The following is a 26,928-nucleotide window of genomic DNA, read 5'->3' as shown; positions in this document are numbered from 1 at the left end:
TCATTAGGCTTTTCATTCCAGATATTTTATTGAGTTTAAATTCCACCACCTGCCGTGTGGGATTCAAACCCAACTCCCCAGATCATTACCCTGGGTCTCTGGATTACGTCCAGCAGCAAATCCACCACCCCACCGGCTCTCTTTAGGCACTGTCAGGCTGCTTGCAAATCTGTCACTTTAATTCAAAGAGTTCAAAAGGAGATTTTGTTATTTGGTAGTAAACTATTTATTTTCCTCTCATTCCCAAGAATAAAGCAATCTATTTATAGAGATTGCCAAGTTAGCCTTGTTAATAAATGTAATTTTATGTGAAAAGAACAAATGTACAGAACCATTACGTTTTACATCTTCCAAAAATGTCCACAATAATGTAAGTTTCTCATGTGAAAATAACTGAATAAGGATAAAACTTTTCAAAAGGGAAAATGAGTTAGCATATTTTACAAAGCCAGTAGTTTGAAATTTTTGCAATCATGAAATGGTGAACAGTAAATGTTATTAGGTTATTATGAGTGAAAGGAAATCTTCCTGTGAACTAGAGTTGATTAAATAAGCATTACATTTCCATCTTTCTCTTAATGTGATGCTTTTGTTAAACATATGAGTTTTTATCAAATTGTTTTGGTGACATCGCCATGCTTTTGGCTGACCTCATTTCAATTGCACCACTGTATCCCTTTGTTTGAGAAGGAAGAAATGGCATTGCTCCATATCTGGTTCTGAAAGAAACAAAATGTGTTGAAGTTCAAGCATTTGTACCTTTTCCCAGGAATGAAACTATTGTACAAAAGTTAAACCCTTCATACTTAGCAGTTTTCAAATTCTACTGTTTAAATTAGCGCAACGAACAGGAACAAGGAGGGTAAAATCATAGAATGGTTGTTAGCACAGATGGACACTATTCAACCCTTTGGATCAGAGCTGGCTCCCTGTGGGGGGCTGGTGGATTGGGTGGGGGTGGGGCAATGCACCTAGTACTGCTTCCTCAGCTTTTCCCTGTAATTCTGCAAATGTTTCTTTTGCAGATAATGATCCAATCGACTGTTGAGGAGGTGGAGGATATTGAGGGGGAGGGGCCCAGCCAATCACGTATGCATGTTCTGGTCCTGCCCGAAGTTGGAGAAAATTTGGATGCCATTCTTTGGCAACATTTTGGCGATCTTGCATGTGGGCTGAGAGCCCAGTCCACTGGGGGCCATATTCGGGGTGTTGGATTTGCTGGAGGTGCAGACGGGAGCGGGCGCAGAAGTTTAAGCCTTTGTCTCGTTGACTGCTCGCAGGCGTTGTGGTGGAGGTCAGTTTCTCCACCTTGTGCCTCGGTGTGGCTGGGGGATTTAATGGAGTTCTTGCACTTAGAAAAAGTGAAATTTGCTCTAAGGAGGGCGAGTGAGGGGTTCCATAAGAGATGGGGTTTGTTTATATTACATTTCAAGGAGCTAGTTACCATCAACTGCTAGGGGGGAGGGGAGGGAGCAAGATGGGGAGGTTGGTTATGGTGTTGGGGGGGGGGTGGGGGGGTTTGGGGTTTTCTATTGGTTTTACTTTGTAATGCTATGTATTGTAAATGTTAAAATCGGAATAAAAATATTTTAAAAGATAATGATCCAATTCGCTTCTGAATGCCTTGATTGAATCTGATTGAATCTCCCCCCACCACACTCTCAGGCAGTGATTTGCAGATGGTAACCATTCACTGCATAGAAAAGATTTCCTGAATGTGACCATTGTTTCTTCTTCTAATTGACATAATGCAAATAAAAGAAATACCTTTGACACGAACTTCAGAAAATCTGCTTAATAACAGAATACTAACAAAAGTGCTGCTTCAGTGCAAGTATATAATTAAGATTAATTGCATTGATATCTACTCCAAACTCCATTTGACTGGTTATGCTACAATCTGAAGAGGTTATATTACATTTTGTTAATTTAGTGTGGCATCTATCTCTAATTTACTGCATAAATGTAGTCTTAAGGGGCAGCACGGTAACATTGTGGATAACACAATTGCTTCACAGCTCCAGGGTCCCAGGTTCGATTCCGGCTTGGGTCAACATCCTCCCCGTGTGTGCATGGGTTTCCTCTGGGTGCTCCGGTTTTCTCCCACAGTCCAAAGATGTGCAGGTTAGGTGGATTGGCCATGATAAATTGCTCTTAGTGTCCAAAATTGCTCTTAGTGTTGGGTGGGGTTACTGGGTTATGGGGATAGGGTGTAGGTGTTGACCTTGGGTAGGGTGCTCTTTCCAAGAGCCGGTGCAGACTCGATGGGCCGAATGGCCTTCTTCTGCACTGTAAATTCTATGATAATTGCAAGTAGATTATTTCCTGGCATTATCAATATATTGTGGTGAATTGGACATTCTGAATTCTCCCTCCGTGTACCCGAACAAGCGCCGGAATGTGTAACATTATTGCAGTGTTAATGTAAGCCTACTTGTGACAATAATAAAGATTATTATACTATCTCTCGGGAAGCTGCCTGCAGCCTCAGCTGGTGAACCAACAGGCGGCTGGCCTTCTCCCCATATTCAAAATCCCCCTCAAGCGATGTAACTGGGTCACCTCCTTCCACGTTATCAGCAACTCAAACTCCAATTGCACCTTCTTTATGTTCATCAGTAATTCCGTCGTTGGAGCAATCGTGTACTGTTGGTCCACCTTGAAAATGGAGTCCGCCTGCCTCCGTCTCTCCACCTGTTCTGATTTATACCCATGTGCCTTAAGCAAGATTATCTCACCCCTAACCACTGCTTTCAGGGCCTCACAGAGCATGGATGGCTCATTCCTGTTAAACGTAACATACACAATAGCAGAGGATACTCGCTCTCAAAACCTCTTATCCGCGAGCAACACCGTGTCCAGTCTCCACGAGAGTCTCTGAATGCCTGGCTGCAACAACACATCCACAAACTGTGGAGTATGATCCGATAAAACAATCGCCAAGTAACCCGCTCCCTTCACCCTCGGGAGAAGAGACCTACTATCCACAAAAAGGTTTATTCGGGAGTAGACCCGGTGGATGGGAGAAAAAAAGGAAAACTCCCTCAGAAACCTAAAGCTACGTGGGTCTGTCCCTGCCATCTGTTCCATGAACACCAATAACTCCTTCTCCACCCATTGAACTCCAGGACTTGGGACTCGACCTATCCAGGCTCAGATCTGAAACACAATTAAAAATCCCCCCTCCCCCATGAGATCGAGACCGGGAATCGACAACAGCACTTTGTTAATAAAAGCCGTGTCCATCCCAAGAAATGGCTGAAGTGCGGTCTCGATGGGACGTTCCTGGCAAGGCCAAAAAAACAGCAAAGTGCCTGTGAATAGCGGGGTATTTATCAACGCAGCAGCCGCCAAGAAACACCCGGCTAAACGTGGCCAAAAGTGGGTGGACTCTGTTTTCTTCCCCATTGAATCGTGCCCGTTATTGTTTGATTTTATTCTTGTACAGTAAAATATTTGTTCCAAACATGAAACCTTCTGGTATAGTTCTTTCTGTTAATAACTGGGTTTCAAATTTCTTCATTTACATAGATGAGCAATGATTTGAATTAATTGTTTTTGATTTAGCTAGGAATATTCACCTTATTCTCATTTTCTATGAGGAAGGGGTTGAAAGGTATTTCCTCTCCCTGCACTAAATTGCTTTGGGCAGGGTGAGTAGGCAGAACCGTGCCCAGGGCACTAACACCGTCCCACACACCCGCAGGAAAAGCATTGGATGTAAATTCAAGCCTTTTGGATGAACAGTCTTCAGATCATTGCCATTGCCTGAGTCCTGCCCCGCGATTCTCCGTCCTCGACCGGCCGAGTTCCCGACGGCGTGGGACTCTCAAGGTCTCACCCGTCGTGAACCGAGCATTGCGGCTGCGGACTCCTGCTTGCCCCCAGCAAAACGGTGAATCGGTGACCATTTCGCGCCAGTTTTTGTGGCGTAAAACACCACCGTGTTCATGCCGGCGTGATGTCTTAGTCTCCCAAACGGAGAATCCAGCCCAAAATAACACATTTGTAGGATTTGCTGGGGAAAAATAAATGTGGCGGGTTTCTCCGTTGGCCGACGCCAAAATCAGGAAAGGTGATTGGGCAGAGATTCAGTTCCGAATCGCGATTCTCCATCACCTCGACAGCGGTGTCAATGCGTTCCGGAACGCACCTACAGTAGACATCATTTCCGTGTCATTAGCCACCCGACCAGGTATTCTCCGGGGCCTCTGCGATTCTCCACCTCCGATGTGTGGGACGGGGTTAGTGCCAGGGGCACAGTTCTGCCTACTCACCTTGGCCACCCTGAGGAGGTTGTGCAGTGTTCTCCGGCACGACTGGCCGGTCCGGATGGAGTTGCTGGTGGCGCTGACCGCCTCTGCCACCTGCGCCTAGGCGCGATGAACAGTGGCAGCTGGCAGCCTCCTTCCCGGGCCTAGGTCATCCACTGCTCCTCCGCCATATCCAACAGCTCAGTGTCTGTGAACCTCGGGGCTGCTCTCCTCATTGCCATCTTGTTGGCTGGGATGGTGTGTGGGGGGGGAGAATTGTTTATGTGCGGCTGCAGCTTGCCTGAGGAGGGATCTTCTGGTCCCGCCAGTGTCAATGGAATTTCCCAATGAATCCACCCCCATGTCGCTGGCAAACCCGCGGCATCAGTGGGATCGGAGGATCCGCCCGGCATGAACAGCTGGAATTCTCACCCAGTACTTCAGTAGGACTCAGGTGCAGATAGAGGACCATAGAGGACCATAACTTATAGGACATCACTGTTTGGCTGATAGCTATGATTCAACTCACTAAACTATATGGCAGCAGACCACTGCTCACAAGCCCATACAGAACATAGAACAGTACAGCACAGAACAGGCCCTTCAGCCCTCGACGTTGTGCCGAGCATTGTCCGAAACCAAGATCAAGCTATCCCATTCCCTGTCATTCTGGTGTGCTCCATGTGCCTATCCAATAACCGCTTGAAAGTTCCTGAAGTGTCCGACTCCACTATCACAGCAGGCAATCCATTCCACACCCTAACCACTCGCTGAGTGAAGAACCTACCTCGGACATCCGTCCTATATCTCCCACCGTGAATCTTATAGTTATGCCCCCTTGTAACAGCTACGTCCACCCGAGGAAATAGTCTCTGAACATCCACTCTATCTATCCCCCTCATTATCTTATAAATCTCTGTTACGTCGCCTCTCATCCTTCTCCGCTCCAAAGAGAAAAGCCCTAGCTCCCTCAACCTTTCCTCATAAGACCTATCCTGCAAACCAGGCAGCATCTTGGTAAATCTCCTTTGCACCCTTTCCAATGCTTCCACATCCTTCCTATAATGAGGTGACCAGAACTGCACACAATACTCCAAATGTGGTCTCACCAGGGTCATGTATAGTTGCAGCATAACCCCGCGGCTCTTAAACTCAAGCCCCCTGTTAATAAACGCTAACAGACTATAAGCCTTCTTCACGGCTCTATCCACTTGAGTGGCAACCTTCATAGATCTGTGGACATGAACCCCAAGATCTCTCTGTTCCTCCACATTCCTCAGAACCCTGCCGTTGACCCTGGAATCCGCATTCAAATTTTTTCTACCAAAATGAATCACCTCGCACTTATCAGGGTTAAACTCCATCTGCCATTTTTCAGCCCAGCTCTGCATCCTATCAATGTCTCTTTGCAGCCTACAAGAGCCCTCCACCTCATCCACTACTCCACCAATCTTGGTGTCATCAGCAAATTTACTGACCCACCCTTCAACCCCCTCCTCTAAGTCATTGATAAAAATCACAAATAGCAGAGGACCCAGCACTGATCCCTGTGGTACACCGCTGGTAACTGGTCTCCAGTCTGAAAAGTTTCCATCCACCACCACCCTCTGTCTTCTATGTGATAGCCAGTTACTTGTCCAATTGGCCAAATTTCCCTCTATCCCACACCTCCTTACTTTCTTCATGAGTCGACCATGGGGAACCTTATCAAACGCCTTACTAAAATCCATGTATACGACATCAACTGCTCTACCTTCATCTACACACTTAGTTTCCTCCTCAAAGAATTCAATCAAATTTGTGAGGCAAGACCTACCCTTCACAAATCTGTGTTGACTCTCCCGGTTGAAAGCTGCTACTTTCCAAATGGTCATAAATCCTATCCTTCAGGACCTTTTCCATTATCTTCCCGACCACCGAAGTAGGACTAACTGGTCTATAATTACCAGGGTCATTCCTATTCCCTTTCTTGAACAGAGGAACAACATTCACCACTCTCCAGTCCTCTGGCACTATCCCCGTGGACAGCGAGGACCCAAAGATCAAAGCTAAAGGATCTGCAATCTCATCCATTGCCTCCCAAAGAATCCTTGGGTATAACCCATCTGGCCCAGGGGACGTGTCGACCCTCAGGTTTTTCAAAATTGCTAATACATCCTTCCTCAGAACATCTACTTCCTCCAGCCTACCCGCCTGAATCACACTCTCATCGTCAAAAACATGGCCCCTCTCCTTTGTGAACACTGAAGAAAAGTATTAATTCAACGCCTCTCCTATTTCTTCTGACTCCATGCACAAGCTCCCACTACTGTCCTTGACCGGCCCTACCCTCACCCTGGTCATTCTTTTATTTCTCACATAAGAGTAAAACGCCTTGGGGTTTTCCTTGATCCGACCCGCCATGGACTTCTCATGCTCCCTCCTAGCTCTACTAAGTCCTCCAGAAGCTGGAGTAATAAATTCCTTGGCAATGCTAAGATTTCTGATTAGAGAAGGAGGTTCGAGAAAAGGCAGATGCTCCTCAAAGGAGTCAATAAAATGGAGGGTAGGAATCATAGATATCAGAGAATTTACAGTGCAGAAGGACACCATTCGGCCCATCGAGTCTGCACCGGCTCTTGGAAAGAGCACCCTACTTAAACCCACAACTCTACCCTCTCCCTGTAACCCAGTAACCCCATCTAACCTAAGGACAATTTAACATGGCCAATCTACCTAACCTGCACATCTTTGGACTGTGGGAGGAAACCGGAGCACCCAGAGGAAACTCACGCAGACACAGGGAGAACGTGCAGACTCCGCACAGACAGTAATGAATCAAAATGACCAGTATGATTTCATCATCATGGGCCAGGATATTCTGTATGGTGGGGTTACCCTTCCCCAGTCAGTGGGGAACAGCGCCCGCCAACTCTGCCTGCCCCACAGCCTTTTCCTGGTCGGATGAGCATCAGTTGGCTTCAGGCGGGACTTCAGCCCCTCACTCAGGAAGAAGTCTCACCTTGAAGCACCGCCGGCCAGTCCAATTGGCAGACAGTTCTATACCCCCTGTAGTAACAGAAGCTACCATGGACAGAGTAGATCTTCCTCAAGATGATGGAACCCAAGGGCCGTGAGTGGACTATAGGTTTGTTTTCAGGGTCGCAGGGCGAGGAGAGTAGGGAAAGCCTTGGGGGGGGGGTGGTGTTGGTTGGCAGGTGTGGGTAGATAGTGGAGGATTAGGGCATCGGTGTGGGCGGGAGGAGGCTGGTGATGAAGAGGGAGGTCCAGCTCCACCAGAGGGGTGTGTCCAAAATTAGAAAGAGGCTTCTGACAGAGGCACCAACCTCCCACGTTCCCACCCGAGCTCCAAACCCAATCATTTTGGGCTTCCCCCACACCTGCAAAATCTCCTGCAAGCATAAAAATTGAGACTGGGTTGGAAAAGGCTCTTAAGTGGTCAATAATTAGCCACTTATGCACCTCAATTTGGGCAAGAACAGGAAGCATGTCTGAGGCCTGGCCCACACCCGCTTTGGGGTGGGTGGTTTCCGGAATGTCCATTGATTTTATGTCATGCTCCTTACCTTCCCCTTCCTCAAGTACTGCCAGCAGGGGAGTGTAAAATTCAGGCCATAAAGTTAGATGTTCAGAGGCAGAATACTGGAGGTTAAACCTGAAAGCCAAGAGTGGATGACGATTTGCTCGAGAATACAATATAAAGAAGTGAAGCTTGGTGGAAACCAATTCCTTCTATTGTATTTACCATAAGGGTAAATAGGGATGCGACGGATTATGGAAGATTTATATTTGAAGGGGAAGTCACTATATTTTTGCCCAAGGAAGGGTCTAAAAAGATTGTTATCTTGAGAGATACCAGTTCAACTCAGAACCTGCTGAGAAGATTCTCTTCAAAACGTCAGCTGAATCAAAATATATCAGTATAAAACCAAATTACTGCGGATGCTGGAATCTGAAACCAAAAGAGTAAATGCTGGAAAATCTCAGCAGGTCTGGCAGCATCTGTAGGGAGAGAAAAGAGCTAACGTTTTGAGTCCAGATGACCCTTTGTCAAATAAAAATATATCAGTGGAGGGTATGGATGTGAAGTTTGTGTCTATCCCATTGTGCAGTCATTTTCAAAGTCAGGGTCGCGGGAAGGTGTCGGTTGGGTCGTGGAGCCATCAACACTCTACAATCAACACTCGAACACCTCAACAACAAGGGCACCTATGTAAGACTGCTGTTCATAAACTACAGCTCCGCCTTCAACACCATTATCCCAACAAGACTAATAACCAAACTCCGCAAACTTGGAATTGACCCCTCCCCGTGCAGCTGGATCCTTGACTTCCTCACCAACAGACCAACAGACCGCAATCTGTCAGGATAGGCAACAGCACTTCCTCCACAATAGTCTTCAACACCGGAGCCCACAAGGATCTTTTTTTTTTAACGATACAGCGCAGTACAGGCCCTTCGGCCCACAATGCTGCACCGACATGGGAAGTCAAAAAACAAAAGCCATCTAACCTACACTATGCCATTATCATCCATATGCTTATCCAATAAACTTTTAAATGCCCTCAATGTTGGCGAGTTCACTGCTGTTGCAGGTAGAGCATTCCACGGCCTCACCACTCTTTGCGTAAAGAACCTACCTCTGACCTCTGTCCTATATCTATTACCCCTCAGTTTAAGGCTATGACCCCTCGTGCTAGCCATTTCCATCCACGGGAGAAGGCTCTCACTGTCCACCCTATCTAACCCCCTGATCATTTTGTATGCCTCTATTAAGTCTCCTCTTAACCTTCTTCTCTCCAACGAAAACAACCTCAAGTCCATCAGCCTTTCCTCATAAGGTTTTCCCTCCATACCAGGCAACATCCTGGTATATCTCCTCTGCACCCGCTCCAAAGCTTCCACGTCCTTCCTATAATGCGGTGACCAGAACTGTACGCAATACTCCAAATTCGGCCGTACCAGAGTTTTGTACAGCTGCAACATGACCTCATGACTCCGGAACTCAATCCCTCTACCAATAAAGGCCAACACACCATAGGCCTTCTTCACAACCCTATCAACCTGGGTGGCAACTTTCAGGGATCTATGTACATGGACACCTAGATCCCTCTGCTCATCCACACTTCCAAGAGCTTTACCATTAGCCAAATAGTCCGCATTCCTGTTATTCCTTCCAAAGTGAATCACCTCACACATTAAACTCCATTTGCCACCTCTCAGCCCAGCCCTGCAGCTTATCTATGACCCTCTGTAACCTGCTACATCCTTCTGCACTGTCGGCAACACCACCGACTTTAGTGTTGTCTGCAAATTTACTCACCCACCCTTCTGCGCCCTCCTCTAGGTCATTGATAAAAATGACAAACAGCAACGGCCCCAGAACAGATCCTTGTGGTACGCCACTTGTAACTGAACTCCATTCTGAACATTTCCCATCGACCACCACCCTCTGTCTTCTTTCAGCTAGCCAATTTCTGATCCACAACTCTAAATCACCCTCAATCCCCAGCCGTGCCAACAGCAGTGCCATATTAGCTGTTCTTCAATCTTCTGGAACCTCACCTGCAGCCAATGAGGATAAAAAGATGTCAGTCAAGGCTCCAGCAATTTCCTCAGTATTCTGGGGTAAATCCAATCTGGCCCTGGAGATGTATCTACCTTAATATCTTTTAAAAGACCCAATACCTCCTCATTTTCGATGTTAACATGATCCAGACTGTCCACACACCCTACCCAAGAATCATCTTCCACAAAGTCCTTTTCTTTGGTGAACACTGATGCAAAGTACTCATTTAGTACCTCGCCCATTTCCTCTGGCTCAACACATAGATTCCCCCCCACTGTCCTTAAGTCGTCCAATCCTTTCCCAGGCCACCCTCTTGCTTTTTACATATGAATAAAAAGTTTGGGGATTCACTTTAATCCTCCTTCCAAGGACTTTTCATGACCCGTCCTCGCCCTTCTAATTTCCTGCTTCAGTACCTTCCTACTTACTTTGTACTTCTCAAGGGTTTTGACTGTCCCCACCCTTCCAGACCGTACAAAAGTCTCCTTTTTCTTTTTGACGAGGTTGACAATATCCCTTGTTATCCAAGGCTCCCTAAACTTCCCATACTGATCTTTCGTTCTCTCAGAAAAGTGACTTTCCTGAATCCTAATCAACTGTCGCTTGAAAGACTCCCACATGTCCGATGTTGATTTATCCTCCAACAGCCGCACCCAATCCAAATTCTTCAATTCCAGTCTAATGTTATCGTAATTTGCCTTTCCCCAGTTTATCACCTTAACGCGAGGGTTGCCCTCATCCCTGTCCAGAAGTACCCTAAAACTTACAGAATTGTAATTACTCCCAAAATGTCCAGGATCATTCCCCAATACCAGGTCCAGTACTGTCCCTTCCCTAGTTGGACTATCTACGTATTGCATCAAGAAGGTTTCCTGGTTCACAAACTCTGCCCCATCCAGGCCCCTAGCACTAAGTGAGTCCCAGTCAATATAGGGGAAATTAAAATCCCCTACCACAACAACCCTGTTACTTTTGCACCTATCCAAAATCTCTCCACCTATCTGCTCCTCTATCCCTCGCTGGCAGTTGAGGGGCCTGTAATAAATCCCGAACATTGTGATTGCCCCCTTCCAGTTCCCAAGCTCTATCCAGATTGCCTCATTGTATGAGTCTTCTGAGGTGTCCTCCCACAATATGGTTATAATATTCTCCTTAACCAGTAATGCGACTCCCCCGGCCCTTTTATATGCCCCTCAATCAGTCCTGAAGCATTTATATCCTCCAACGTTCAGCTGCCAATCCTGCCCTTCCTTTAACCACGTTTCTGTGATAGCCACAACTTCATAGTTCCAAGTATTAATCAGCGTTCTAAGCCTTACCTGCTATACTTCTGGCATTGAAACAAATACACTTCAGACCACTGCGTTTGAGCAGATAGGGTGATATTGTTCTCTTATTTTTGTTCTCTATTATTCAGTTATTACACTTTCTAAGCTAGCACACTGGTTCCCACCCCCCCCTGCCATAGTAGTTTAAATCCTCCCGAGTGACTCTAGCAAACCTCCCAGCCAGGATATTGGTGCCTCTCCAGTTTAGATGCAACCCGTCCTTCTTGTACAGGTCCCACCTGCCCCGGAAGAGATCCCAGTGGTCCAGAAATCTGAAACCCTTCCTCCTACAGCACCAGTTTAGCCACATATTTAGCTGCACTATCCTTCTATTTCTAGTGTCACTGGCATGTGGCACAGGGAGTAATCCTGAGATTACAATCCTTGAGGTCCTATTTTTTAGCTCATTGCCTAACTCCCTGAATTCCTTCTGCAGGACCTCATCACTCTTCCTGCCGATGTCGTTAGTACCTATGTGTACTACGACCTCTGGCTGTTGACCCTCACCCTTCCAGATGTCCTGTGTTCATTCAGGGACATACTTGACCTTGGCACCAGGGAGGCAACATACCATCCTTAGTTTCCAAAGATGTGTAGGTTAGGTGGGGTTATGGAGATTGGGCCTAGGTAGGATACTCTTTCGCTGGGTTGCTGCAGACTCAATGGGTTGAATGGCCTCCTTCTGCACTGTCGGGATTCTATGGGCCTTACACTAAACATCCATAAGAAAAGTTCCTCTACCAATCTGGCCCCACCACTCAGCCCTGGCCCCCAGATATTAAAATCTACAAAAAGGCTATGGACAATGTCAACCACTTTCTGTACCTTGAGGGCCTACTGTCAACAAGGGAAGACATCGACACCAAGGTTCAACATCGCATTCAGTATGTCAGCGCAATCTTTGGTTGCCTCAGGAAGAGAGTGTTTGAAGACCAGGCCCTCAGACAAGGCACCAAGCTCATGGTCTACAGAGCAGTAGTGATGCTCAGAAATGTGCACTTTGCAACAAACACCTCAAAGCCCTGGAGAATTATCACCAGGCATTTCCTCTGCAAGATCCTGCAAATTCATGGGCAGGCTAGGCAAACCAACATCAGTGTTCTCGCTCAGGGCAACATCTCCAGGAATGAAGCATTGACCAAGCTTATCAGCTCCACTGGGTGGGCCACGTCCTTCGCTTGCCAGACATGAGACTTCCAAAACAAGTGCTCTACTGGGAGCTTCAACGCCAAACAACCCCCAGGAAAGCAGAGGAAACACATCAAGAACACCTTCAAACCTTTCTTGAAAAACATCCCCACCTGGGAATTCCTGGCCCAAGACTGCGTGATATGGAGGAAAGGCATCCAGGAAGCAGCTGTTCAGCTCAAGTTTCATCGCTGAGAGCAAGCTGAAGCTGAGCAACAACAGTGAAAAAAACGGTCACCCCATCCATCCGCTCCTTCTCCACTGTCTGTCCTACCTATTCACACATTGGACTCCTCGTCACCTGAGAATTCATTTTTAGTGTGGAAGCAAGTCAGCCTCGACTCCGAGGGGCTGCCTAAGAGAGGAAGAAGCCAGTTAGGTGTGGTGGGCAGTGTGAATTTCCAGCTCCTGATTCACTGGTCCCATCTTTAAAAGGCAGTCTGTAGAACATGCTTATGCAGCAGTACAGAGGGAGCATGACAGAGCTCTTGATACTCCACCAATTGTTTCTATGGCAGAAGGAAGTTTATCTTCCTTGCTCTTGGATTCATAGAATCCATGGAATTCCCACAGTGCAGAAGGAGGCCATTCAGACCATCAGATCTGCACCGACCCTCTGAAAGAGGGGGACACCCCCCGCCCTATCCTGTAACCCCACTATTTCTTCGCATGGCCAATCCACCTGAGCTGCACATCCTTGGACTGTGGGAGGAAATTGAAGCATCTGGAGGAAACCCACGCAGATTCAACAATGCCTCCCTGGAGATGTTTCTCCAGCCTGTGAGGGCACAGGGGCCTAGGGACAGCAGAAGGTGATTGGTTCAGTCAGGCATGAATGGAGATAGCAGAGAAGGTCAGCAGTCATACTTGACCCTATACCTGGCTGCAGTGCCAATAGAGGTGTGTTCTGGCAAGTTGAGTTCAGCGAATAGAATTAAACTTGCAGCCTTAAATGTGACTGTAGATGAATATGAGACTGGAGAAGGGGTTGCTTGCTCAGGCAGTGGCAATGCCTAGACAAGAACATTTGCTAAGAGATGCATGTTCTTCACTGCACAGGACACTGATCAGGAAGAGATGATTCCTGCATAACCAGTGCTGATTGGCTGCCTGAAAGTGGCATGCCTATGGCACCATAATGGACATTACCAGCATAGGTGCTGTGCATATCTTTGATGGGTGAGTAACAATGGGAATTCATGTGCTTACAGAAGAAGAGTTCACAATGGAAGAGAAAGGTCAAGAACTGGACCTTTATGGCCATTCTCAGGTTTATGGAGGAAGAATAACTGGAATTGGGAGGAAGGAGACAGAACTGGCAATCGCTGATAGTGAGATGGGTGGAGCTCTGAATGGCTTAAGGAATGGATGCAGGAGATCCTCAGAAAGCTAAACATAGTGCTAATGTGTGCAGCACTGGTCACACAGAGTTCTCGATGACTTGTAGTCATAGAATCAGAGAATGTACAGTGCAGAAGGAGGCCATTCGGCCCATCGTGTCTGCATGACCCTTGGAAAGAGCACCGTACTTGAGGCCATGCCTCCACCCTATCCCCCGTAATCCGGTAACCCCACCTAACGTTTTGGACACTAAGGGGCAATTTGGCATGGCCAATCCACCTAACCTGTACATCCTTGGAAGAAGAAAGTGTTGGAACATGCATTGTCCTCTCATCACTCCCCTCTTTCTTGCAACTTATGAAGAAGAATTGCCTGCTACCTAGTCTGAGCACCAGTCCACCAGCTCTGAGGATGAGGAGGACACATCAGAAGGTGCACCTTTACATCATTTCCCCAACATGGTAGGCACTACAGTAATACCTGAGCCTCAAGAGGTCACAAAGACAGAGGAGGCTGCTGCAGGAGGTCCCACTTTGCTATGGTTTTTTAGGCCCCAGACAGCCAGATGAGGACCACTGTCAAAAGTCATTGAGCAGAAAGATCAGCAACTTGTCTCCACTCCAGCTGACGGTGCAGAGGGAACATCACATAGCAGGAATCTCAAGCATGTGAGAAAGTACATGTGACGACACTCATTGGATTCACAGGTCATAGATCACAGAATTAACAGTGCAGAAGGAGGCCATTCGGCCTATCGAGTCTGCACCGACCCTTGGAAAGAGCATCCTACATAAGCACAAACCTCCACCCTATCGTCGTAACGCAATAACCCCAACTAACCTTTTTGGACACTAAGGGCAATTTAGCATGGCCAATCCACCTAACCTGCACATGTGGGAGGAAACCGGAGCACCCAGAGGAAATCCACACAGACTCGGGGAGAAACATGCAGACTCCGCACAGTCAGCCAAGCCGGGAATCGAACCTGGGACCCTGGAGCTGTGAAGCAACTGTGCTAACCACTGTGCTACTGTGCTGCCCTATGTTCTAAGTGATGTAATTAGATACCACTTTGCTCTTGATTTGTCTTGAATGAGTTCCAGTAGGCAGCAGTGCAAAAAGAATCCTTTTACTTATAGAAACACCATTGGGCTATTCACGCATTGATGGCCTTTGCGATGGACATGATGGGATGAGCTCACTAAATAAAGTCAATGTGGTTCCTATGTTGCTCCATGCGATGGCAGATTCAGGAAAATGGTATGGGACATTCAAGGAAAGGACAGCAGGGCTTTAGAAGGTGGAGGATTTATTTGATTGAATGGGTGTCTCAGGAAGAGTAATGGGAAATGTCTGTATTAGGGCACGGCGAGATTCCCTCAAACATATCACTGCAGTTTCACAGGTCTTTATCTTACTGTACCTGCTCACTGTCTCTCTCCATATGCTCATCCTCAGAGGAGGCATTGTGCTCAAGGATGACCTTATTGTTCCAAGCTTTAGTGCCATTATCGAGCCAGGTTGTGCAGAGCACAGCACACCACAACGATGTGTGACACACTCTCTGGGGCATATTGAAGGGCTCGACCAGATCTACCACTGCATCTGAACTGTATAATAATAATAATCGCTTATTGTCACAAGTAAGCTTCAATGAAGTTACTGTGAAAAGCCCCTAGTCGCCACATTCCAGCGTATGTTCAGAAGCCTTTTGATTTGGTTTATTGTCGCATTGGCAGATGTTACAACCCCTTGCATCTGTGTTCAGGTTCCTCACAGGTATAGGCAGCTATAGCTTCAGTGGGTTTCCCTTGTCACCCAGCATCCGTTCCTTGGAGGCATGCCAGAATCAGGTTGAAAAAGTCAGGCACTAGGAATTGCTTCCCAGGATCTATAGCACAAAGCTAAAGTATTTACTTGTGGTAGTTGCAGACCAGTGATACTTTGAGTGAGTGGAAGTCCTTCCTGTGAGTGAAGGCTGCTGTTGATCAGTGAGAACATTGATGGCCACATACGTATAGTCGAGGATATCCTGCAGCTGGACGAACACAGTGATAGCCCCAAACCCTACAGTCCCCTCGGCCTGGCTGCCCGGATTGCTGCAATAACACCCATATTTGTTGGACCTGGACCTGTTGAATTGATGCAGTGATGAGCTGCAGACTAGGAGAACCCATAGATATCCCCAGAGGAACCTTGGAATGATCCTGAGGCATAGAACATCAGCACCAAGGTGTGTTTCAACTAAACAGACATTGGGTTCTCATCACTTCACTCATGGATCAGTTCTTTCTCTATCGTGGTGTACACTCATGAACACCACTCTGAAAGATTCAAGTCTTCGCTAACATTGCTTTCTTGACATTAACAGGAAGTTGAATTCTGGTTATAGACACTGGGCGCGTGGGTGGATAATAGCAGTTCATGCCGGAAATGCGGCATGATGGTGTTTCTACAATTCTCCGTGGACCCGCCAGTCGCACGCGCGCGGTTGCCGAGTCCCGCTGGCGTGGTTCCAACATGGTACCACCCGGCAGGAGCTCGGACCCATGGCCACGGTGGACGGGGGCGGGGGGGATCTGACTCCAGGGGGGGGCCTCCACGGGGTTCAGGCCTGCGATCGGTGGCTTCCGATCGGCGGGCATCTGCGATCTGGCCAGGGCCTACCTCCTTCCGCGTGGGCCTTCTGTTGGTCTCCGCCATGTTGCTTCTCACCGGCGGGGAGACACCAACCAGGTGCATATGCCGGCGCAGAGATGGCAACCACGCACATATGCGGACCCGCGCCGTGCTAGCCCCTGAAGACCGCTGAATTGCTGGGGCAGGAGGCTCATTGACGCTGGCGTACACCACTCAGGTGTTTATTCCGGCATCAACACTTGATGAATCACCTCACAGAATCATACCTTAAAGACACCACTATCATCATTCCTGGGTGCGTCCCGTCTCACCGGCAGGACAGACCCAGCAGAGGTGGTGGCACAGTGGTATACAGTCAGTAGGGAGTTTCCCTGGGAGTCCTCAACATCGACTCTGGACTCCATGAAGCCTCATGGCTTCAGGTGAAACATGGGCAAGGAAATGTCATTACCACATACTGTCCACCATTAGTTGATGAATCAGTACTCCTCCATGTTGAACACCACTTGGAGGAAGCACTGAGTCTGGAATGGGCACATAATGCACTGTGGATGGGGAACTTCAATGTCCATCTGCTGACCGAGTTTGTTTTTAATTTAGAATACCCAATTATTATTTTTCCAATTAAGGGGCAATTTAGCGTGTCCAATCCACCTATCCTGCACATCTTTGGTTGTGGGGGTGAAACACATGCAGACACGGGGAGAATGTGATTTGATAAGGTTCCCCACGGTAGGCTACTGCAGAAAATACGGAGGCATGGGATTCAGGATGATTTAGCAGTTTGGATCAGAAATTGGCTAACTGGAAGATGACAAAGGGTGGTGGTTGATGGGAAATGTTCAGACTGGAGTCCAGTTACTAGTGGTGCACCACAAGGATCTGTTTTGGGGCCAGTGCTGTTTGTCATTTTTATAAATGACCTGGAGGAGGGCGTAGAAGGATGGGTGTGTAAATTTGCAGATGACACTAAAGTCGGTGGAGATGTGGACAGTGCGGAAGGATGTTACAAGTTACAGAGGGACATAGGTAAGATGCAGCGCTGGGCTGAGAGGTGGCAAATGGAGTTTAATGCAGAAAAGTGTGAGGTGATTCATTTTGGAAGAAATAACAGGAAGACAGAGTACTGGGCTAATGGTAAGATTCTTGGCAGTCTGGATGAGCAGAGAGATCTCGGTGTCCATGTACATAGATCCCTGAAAGTTGCCACCCAGGTTGAGAGGGTTGTTAAGAAGGCGTAGCGTGTGTTAGCTTTTATTGGTAGAGGGGTTGAGTTTCGGAGCCATGAGGTCATGTTGCAGCTGTACAAAACTCTGGTGCGGCCGCATTTGGCGTATTGCGTACAGTTCTGGTCACCGCATTATAGGAAGGATGTGGAAGCATTGGAAAGAGTGCAGAGGAGATTTACCAGGATGTTGCCTGGTATGGAGGGAAGATCTTATGAGGAAAGGCTGAGGGATTTGAGGTTGTTTTCGTTAGAGAGAAGAAGGTTAAGAGGTGACTTAATTGAGGCATACAAGATGATCAGAGGATTGCATAGGGTGGACAGTGAGAGCTTTTTTTCCTCGGATGGTGATGTCTAGCACGAGGGGACATAGCTTTAAATTGAGGGGAGATAGATATAAGACAGATGTCAGAGATAGGTTCTTTACTCAGAGAGTAGTAAGGGCGTGGAATGCCCTGCCTGCAACAGTCATGGACTCGCCAACACTAAGGGCATTCAAATGGTCATTGGATAGACATATGGACGATAAGGGAATAGCGTAGATGGGCTTTAGAGTGGTTTCACAGGTCGGCGCAACATTGAGGGCCGAAGGGCCTGTACTGCGCTGTAATGTTCTATGTTCTATGTTCTATCTCCACAGGGACAGTGACCCAGGGCCGGGATTCGAACCAGGGTCCTCAGCGCCGCAGTCCCAGTGCTAACCACTGTGTCACCATGCTGCCCTTTCTACTGAACGAGTTGGCCAAGTCCCAAAGTTATAGCTGCTAGACTAGGTTTGCGGCAGTAGAACCAACAAGAGAGAAAAACACACTAGACCTCATCCTCACCAACCTGCCTGCTGCAGATGCATCTGTCCATGACAGTATCAGTAGGAGTGACCACTGTACAGTCCTTGTGGAGACAAAGTCCCGTCTTCACATTGAGGATACCCTCCATCGTGTTGTGTGGCACTACCACTGTGCTAAATGGGATTGCCTTCGAACAGATCGAGCAACTCAAGACTCAGCATCCATGAGGCACTGTGGGCCATCAGCAGCAGCAGAATTGTACTTGGCCACAATCTGTAAACTCATGGCCCAGCATGTCCCGCACTGTACTATTACCATCAAGCCAGGGGTTCAACCCTGGTTCAATGGAGAATGGAGCATGCCAGGAGCAACATCAGGCATACCGCAAAATAAGGTGTCAACTTGGTGAAGCTATAACACAGGACTACTTGTGTGCCAAACCGCATAAGCAGCAAGTAATAGACAGAGCTAAGCAATTCCACAATAAACACATTAGACCTAAGCTCTGTAGTCCTGTCACATCCAGCTGTGAATGGTGGTGGTGGAAGCTCCATAATTCCCTTGTGCCCATTGTAAAATTAGGAAAACTGGAGGAGGAGGCTCCACAAATATTCCCATCTTCAATGATGAAGGTGCCCAGCACATCTGTACAAAAGACAAGTCTGAAGCATTCACAATAATCTTCAGCCAGAAGTGCTGAGTGGATGATCCATCTCAGTCTCCTCCGGAGGTCCCCAGCATCACACATGTCAGTCTTCAGCCAATACGATTCACGCCACATGATAGCAAGAAACAGCTGAAGACACGGGATACTGCAAATGCGATGGGCTCTGACAATATTGCAGCAATAGTATTGAAGATGTGTGCTCCAGAACTTGCTGTGCCCCTTGCCAAGAAGCTCAACACCATCCAGGACAAAGCAGCCTGCTTGATTGGCACCCTTTCCACAAACATTTACCCCCTTCATCACCCACGCACAGTAACAGCAGTGTGTACCATCTACAAGATGCAGGAACTCACCGAGGCTCCTAAGGCAGCACCTTCCAAACCCACAACACCAGCACCTAGAAGGACAAAGACAGCAGATACCTGGGAACACCACCACCTGGAAGTTTCCCTCCAAGTCACTCACCATCCTGACTTGGAACCGGATTGCCATTCCTTCCCAGTCACTGAGTCAAAATCCTGAACCCCCTCCCTAACAGCACTGTGGGTGTACCTACACCACATGGACTGCAGCCGTTCAAGAAGGCAGCTCACCACCACCTTCTCAAGGGCAACTAGGGATGGGCAACAAATGCTGGCCGAGCCAGTGAAGCCACATCCCATAAAAATTAATTTAAAAAAATTAAAGCTGGTGAGGATTTGAAGCTCCATTATTCCCTTGTGCTTATTTAAAAATTAGGAAAACTTGGTAAAATTGCTATTAATTGCCTGTTTAAAAGACTTAATTACTTTTCAGCCTCACTGCAGCATTACAAAAGGAAATAAATAAGATCACCTCCTGTCAGACCATCTCCCTTTGATAATATCCTGTTCTGATGTAAAGACACCTTTCACTGTATTTTACCATCGCCCACGCCTCCCAGCCTGTCTCCAATGGAATGGTAAAACTCTGGCCCTTGTAGCCAGTGTAAGTCAAAAATGTTTTTGCTTTCTTTCCCAACATATTGTTGAGCTGCTGTATGCTAATTATCAAATACCAAGCCTTTAGCTAATCAGGACCCTGATCCAACTACTGAGGAAAATAGTGGCATGGTGGTCATCTCACTGGACTAGTATTCCATAAGTCAAGGCTAATTCACACGTGGTGTCAAAATTCACCACGGCAGCTATTGGAATTTAAACTCTAATAAATAATAGAATGTGAATCTTGTCACATGAGGTTGTCCTTTGCTGGTGGTACATGATGATCTCTGCTGATATCTTGATTTTTGCAGGGCTGATATCTGCCTTGGATCTGACTTCTGAATCCAACATGTTATAATGATGCCACCATTTGCAGTGGTCAGCTGGAGTCTCCTAGTTACCAGGATTGCAGTTGAGGGCTTTCATGTCTCTATTGACAGTATCCCCGAATTGGAGCTGGTCTCTTGGTGAAAGCTATCTCACCATATCGCATATCCTTGGGGATGTGGCTGTCTTCTGCTCTGTGCACATGTCCAAGCCAACAAAACCTTTTTTGCTTGATTAATGCTACCATAATTGCCATGTTTTCACCAAAAGGACTGCTTCATTGGTGGTAATGTTGAACAAAAATATTGACAGAAATTGATTTCTGGATAAGATTTCTGGCTAACTGAAAATTAAATCATTTTGAAACATTAGGAATGTCAAACTCTCTGTCGTAGAACATAGAACATAAAGTGCAGAAGGAGGCCATTCGGCCCATCGAGTCTGCACCGACCACTTAAGCCCTCACTTCCACCCTATCCCCGTAACCAAATAACCCCTCCTAACCTTTTTGGACACTAAGCGCAATTTAGCATGGCCAATCCACCTTACCTGCACGTCTTTGGACTGGGAGGCAACTCCGGAGCACCCGGAGAAAACCCATGCAGACACGGGGAGAACGTGCAGACTCCGCACAGACAATGACCCAGTGGGGAATCGAACCTGGGACCCTGGCGCTGTGAAGCCACATTGCTAGCCACTTGTGCTACCGTGCTGCCCGAGTGCTACCGTGCTGCCCATATCATGATGGATATAAGAAAGTAGATCCTTAATTTTAAACTTTGGTTTATATTTTAATGGTTCCATTTGAACTGTTCTATTTTGTGCAGTTATTATTCCCTGTGTAAATGTAAATAATTCAGTGATTTCATGTATAACATGACAAATGTCTACTTACTCATAATTTTGGAGATGAACTAGTTGATGAGAACCTTCTATTTGAGCCTGTTTTTCATCATGCTCTCGTTGTTTTTCAAATTCTAAATGTGCAAATAATACCCCAAGGTGGCAGCATGTCACTGCTCACCAAACTCATATCAGCAACAAATAGGCACCGGAAACAGATATCTGGGGCGAAATTCTCCTACCTGCCCCGCCACATTTCTGCCCCGACCGGCCGGCGGGAGTCTCCGTAACACCGGCCGGTCAATGGGGTTTCCCATTGTGGGGCACCCCCACGCCGTCGGGAAACCCCCGAGCGCCGGCAGAACGGAGACTCCCGCCGGCGGAGAATGACGCCCCAGTTCCTTTGAATTAAAGGGTGTAATGCCATTTTGAGGTGTTCTGCGCATTGCCCTGAACATGCAAGGTCAGCTGATTTCAGGGAAATCTGATTTATTTGCAGTCAAACCATAATCTTGAAAGAAGGCCACCTGAATGTGGTGCTGGAGAACACGTAACCGTTCCACCCTGAAAACATGGGCTTCTACCATCCACTGTGTTCCCAAATCACCACACTCGAGATCATTGTCTTGACTCCCACTTTCTCAATTCCCCGTCAGCACCTTTACCCTTCCAGATCACAGGCTCAAACCTGCCCCTGACCATTGGCTTGATACCTCCAAGTCACAGGCTCAACTCCCTAGTAATCACAGGATCAACCCACTCCTGATCGAAGGCCCGGACCACCTGGTCGCAGATCCGTCCCCTCCTGGTCGCAAGCCCGATCCCATCTGATTGCAGGCCCGACTCCTCCTGGTCGTGGCACAAGGGTGGCACTGCAGACTCACAGCTTCAGGGTCCCAGGTTCAATTTTGGCCTCGGGTCACTGTCTGTGTGGTGTCTGCACGTTCTCCCCATGTCTGCGTGGGTTTCCTCCGGGTGCTCCGGTTTCCTCCCACAGTACAAAGATGTGCAGGTTAGGCGGATTGGCCATGCTAAATTGCACCTTAGTGTCCAAAATGTTAGATGGGGTTATGGGGATAGGGTGGAGGCATAGGCTTAAGTAGGGTGCTCGTTCCAAGGGCACGATGGGCTGAATTACCTCTTTCTGCACTGTAAATTTCATGATTCTATGATCCCTCCTAAGCTCATACCTGATCCCGCCTGACCACAGGCGTGATCCCACCTGGTTGCAGGCCGATCTCACCTCAGCGCAGGACCCCTCCCTCCTGGTCACAGGCCCTGTCCTCCTGGGCGCAGGCCCCCTCCCTCCTAGTCACAGGCCCTGTCCTCCTGGGCGCAGGACCCCTCCCTCCTGGTCACAAGCCCCATCCCTCCTGGTCACAGGCCCCATCCTTCCTGGTCACAGGCCCCCTTCCTCCTGGTCACAGGCCCTGTCCTCCTGGGCGCAGGCCCCATCCTTCCTGGTCACAGGCCCCATCCCTCCTGGTCACAGGCCATTTCCCTCCTGGTCACAGGCCCTATCCCTCCTAGTCACAGGCCATTTCCCTCCTGGTCACAGGCCCCATCCCTCCTAGTCAGAGGGCATTTCCCTCCTGGTCACAGGCTTGATTGCTCCTGGTCAAAGGCCATTTCCCTCCTGATCACAAGCCCTATCCCTCCTGGTTGCAGGCTGCATGGCTCCTGGTCACGGGCTCCATCCTTCCTGGTCACTGGCCCCATTCCTCCTGGTCACAGGCACCATCCCTCCTGGTCGCAGGCTGCATCTCTCCTGGACACAGGCCCCATCCTGTTGGTCACAGGCCGCATCCATCCTTGTCACAGACTACATGCCTCCTTATCACAGACCGCATACCACCTAGTCGCAGGCCGAATCCCTCCTGATCACAGGCTCCACCCCTCCTAGTCGCAGGCCCCATCCCTCCTGATCGTAGGTCTCATCCCTCCTGGTCACAGGCCCCAGTCCTCCTGGTCACAGGCCCCATTCCTCCTGGTCACAGGCTTGATTCCTCCTGGTCACAGGCCATTTACCTTCTGATCACAGGCCCTATCCCTCCTGTTCGCTGGACCCATCCCTCCTGGTCACAGACTCCATCCCTCCTCTTCGCAAGCCTCATCCTGAGGTAGTATACCTCAGAGAGATAGATCCTGAGAGATAGTATAACAGCTGCAGAAAGGCAGTTCGAGGAGGATCTGCCTACTGAGGTAGTATGGGTTGAAGGCAGAAATAGGAAAGGAGCGGTCACGTTGTTAGGGGTTTTCTATAGGCCCCCCAATAGCAGCAGAGATGTGGAGGAACAGATTGGGAAACAGATTTTGGAAAGGTGCAGAAGTCACAGGGTAGTAGTCATGGGTGACTTCAACTTCCCAAATATTGAGTGGAAACTCTATAGATGAAATAGTTTGGATGGGTGGTGTTTGTGCAGTGTGTCCAGGAAGCTTTTCTAACACAGTATGTAGATTGTCTGACCAGAGGGGAGGCCATATTGGATTTGGTACTTGGTAATGAACCAGGGCAAGTGATAGATTTGTTAGTGGGGGGGCATTTTGGAGCATTTTGGAGATCGTGACCACAATTCTGTGACTTTCACTTTAGTAATGGAGAGGGATAGGTGCGTGCAACAGGGCAAGGTTTACAACTGGGGGAAGGGTAAATACGATGCTGTCAGACAAGAACTGAAGTGCATAAGTTGGGAACATAGGCTGTCAGGGAAGGACACAATTGAAATGTGGAACTTGTTCAAGGACCAGATACTACATGTCCTTGATATGTATGTCCCTGTCCGGCAGGGAAGAGATGGTCGAGTGAGGGAACCATGGTTGACAAGAGAGGTGAATGTCTTGTTAAGAGGAAGAAGAATACTTATGTAAGGCTGAGGAAACAAGGTTCAGACAGGGCGCTGGAGGGATACAAGATAGCCAGGCGGGATCTGAAGAAAGGGATTAGGAAAGCTAAGAGAGGGCATGAAAAATCTTTGGCGGATAGGATCAAGGAAAACCCCAAGGTCTTTTACACATATGTGAGAAATATGAGAATGACTAGAACAAGGATAGGTCCGATCAAGGACAGTAGCGGGAGATTGTGTATTGAGTCTGAAGAGATAGGAGAGGTCTTGAACGAGTGCTTTCTTCAGTATTTACGAATGAGAGGGGCCATATTGTTGGAGAGGACAGTGCGAAACAGACTGGTAAGCTCGAGGAGATACTTGTTAGAAAGGAAGATGTGTTGGGCATTTTGAAAAACTTGAGGATAGACAAGTTCCCCGGGCCTGACAGGATATATCCAAGGATTCTATGGGAAGCAAGAGATGAAATTGCAGAGCCGTTGGCAATGATCTTTTCGTCCTTACTGTCAACAGGGGTGGTACCAGGGGATTGGAGAGTGGTGAATGTCATGCCCCTGTTCAAAAAAGGGATTAGGGATAACCCTGGGAATTACTGGCCAGTTAGTCTTACTTCGATGGTAGGCAAAGTAATGGAAAGGGTTCTGAGGGATGGGATTTCTGAGTATCTGGAAAGACACTACTTGATTAGGGATAGTCAGCACGGATTTGTGAGGGGTAGGTCTTGCCTCACAAGTCTTATTGAATTCTTTGAGGAGGTGACCAAGCACGTGGATGAAGGTAAAGCAGTGGATGTAGTGTACATGGATTTTAGTAAGGCATTTGATGAGGTTCCCCATGGTAGGCTTATGCAGAAAGTCAGGAGGCATGGGATAGTGGGAAATTTGGCCAGTTGGATAACAAACTGGCTAACCGATAGAAGTCAGAGAGTGGTGGTGGATGGCAAATATTCAGCCTGGAGCCCAGTTACCAGTGGCGTACCGCAGGGATCAGTTCTAGGTCCTCTGCTGTTTGTGATTTTCATTAATGACTTGGATGAGGGAGTTGAAGGGTGGGTCAGTAAATTTGCAGATGATACGAAGATTGGTGGAGTTGTGGATAGTGAGGAGGGCTGTTGTTTGCTGCAAAGAGACATAGATAGGATGCAGAGCTGGGCTGAGAAGTGGCAGATGGAGTTTAACCCTGAAAAGTGTGAGGTTGTCCATTTTGGAAGGACAAATATGAATGCGGAATACAGGGTTAACGGTAGGGTTCTTGCCAATGTGGAGGAGCAGAGAGATCTTGGGGTCTATGTTCATAGATCTTTGAAAGTTGCCACTCAAGTGGATAGAGCTGTGCAGAAGGCCTATGGTGTGCTAGCGTTCATTAGCAGAGGGATTGAATTTAAGAGCCGTGAGGTGATGATGCAGCTGTACAAAACCTTGATACGGCCACATTTGGAATACTGGTCGCCTCATTTTAGGAAGGATGTGGAAGCTTTGGAAAAGGTGCAAAGGAGATTTACCAGGATGTTGCCTGGAATAGAGAGTAGGTCTTACGAGGAAAGGTTGAGGGTGCTAGGCCTTTTCTCATTAGAACGGAGAAGGATGAGGGGTGACATGATAGAGGTTTATAAGATGATCAGGGGAATAGATAGAGTAGACAGTCAGAGACTTGTGGAACAAACCATTACAAGGGGACCTAAATTTAAGGTGAATGGAGGAAGATATAGGAGGGATATCAGAGGTAGGTTCTTTACTCAGAGAGTAGTGGGGGCATGGAATGCACTGCCTGTGGAAGTAGTTGAGGTGGAAACATTGGGAACCTTCAAGCGGCTATTGGATAGGTACATAGATTACGGTAGAATGCAGTGGTGTAGATTGATTTGTTCTTAATCTAGGACAAAAGTTTGGCACAACATCGTGGGTCAAAGGGCCTGTTTTGTGCTGTATTTTCTATTGTCTATGTTCTATGTTCTATCCCTCCTGGTCACAGGCCCCATCCCTCCTGGTCACAGGCCCCATCCATCCTGGTCACAGGCTCGATTCCTCCTGAATGCAAACTAGATCAATTCTGATCACAGGCCTTATGGTCACAGGATCGATCGCTCAATCTCTTCAGGCCTCAGGCTTGGCTCACAGTGATTGCTGGCTCAAGCCCCTTCCTGTTGACCACTTTTATCCCCTACCAAGCACCAGCTTCACTACCTTCCCTCCTGGTCAACCTTAAATGGGAAATGAGAGACATTAAAGGCGCTGACGATTCACCACGATCTGCCCCATCGTGCTGCAGGCGGATGACAACCTTACACCAATGGGACAGGAATTTGACAGCATAAATCCTGAAATTGTTTCTGGGTTGGAGTAATAACTAGGTTTCTTCTTCCTGTGTCTTTCAATAAAGTTTATTCAATGTTTACCTTTGGGATTGTTTATCTTCAGCCACTGACAAGCAAAAACTCAAACCGCCCAAGATGCAAAGACTTGCGCCAGCCCAGCCACTGAACAAAGCAGTTCCTAATTCATATCTGTAGAGGTAAAATATACATGTCAATTATTTACTTAAGGAAACGGTTTAATTATCTGTATTCTACATTGTGGCCTTATTGTTCTTTTAGAATCATAGAATCATCGAAGTTTACAGCATGGAAACAGGCCCTTCGGCCCAACCAGTCCATGCCACCCAGTTTTTACCATTAAGCTAGTCCCAGTTGCACGCACTTGGCCCATAACCCTCTATACCCATCTTACCCATGTAACTATCTAAATGTTTTTTAAAAGACACAATTGTACCCGCCTCTACTACTACCTCTGGCAGCCCATTCCAGACACTCACTACCCTCTGAGTGAAGAAATTGCCCCTCTGGGCCCTTCTGAATCTCTCCCCTCTCACCTTAAACCTATGCCCTCTAGTTTTAGACTCCCCTACCTTTGGGAAAAGATGTTGACTATCTACCTTATCTATGCCCCTCATTATTT

At 47.7% G+C, this 26,928-nt stretch overlaps 1 protein-coding gene across 3 annotated transcripts in view; it reads right to left on the bottom strand.

Moving 5' to 3' along the window:
* Positions 1–202: 202 nt before the first annotated feature.
* Positions 203–26,928, bottom strand: part of LOC140391595 (claudin-10-like) — a 163,073-nt gene continuing 136,347 nt past the window's right edge. Inside the window, exons 4-6 of one of the 3 annotated variants that reach the window (XM_072476243.1) lie at positions 26,370–26,477; positions 12,613–12,693; positions 596–719 (exon numbers count right to left, since the gene is read on the bottom strand). In XM_072476243.1, coding sequence (XP_072332344.1) covers positions 12,654–12,693; positions 26,370–26,477 — 148 coding nt within the window. In that variant the 3' untranslated portion in view covers positions 596–719; positions 12,613–12,653. Of the gene's footprint in view, positions 720–12,612; positions 12,694–26,369; positions 26,478–26,928 lie in introns of all 3 variants that reach the window. The other 2 variants (XM_072476242.1, XM_072476244.1) reach the window with 2 other exon arrangements.

This window comes from Scyliorhinus torazame, chromosome 15, assembly GCF_047496885.1.
Source record: "Scyliorhinus torazame isolate Kashiwa2021f chromosome 15, sScyTor2.1, whole genome shotgun sequence".
NCBI lineage: Eukaryota > Metazoa > Chordata > Chondrichthyes > Carcharhiniformes > Scyliorhinidae > Scyliorhinus > Scyliorhinus torazame.
The sequence above is the reverse complement of the archived record's forward strand: the minus strand, read 5'-3'. Positions and strand labels throughout refer to the sequence as shown.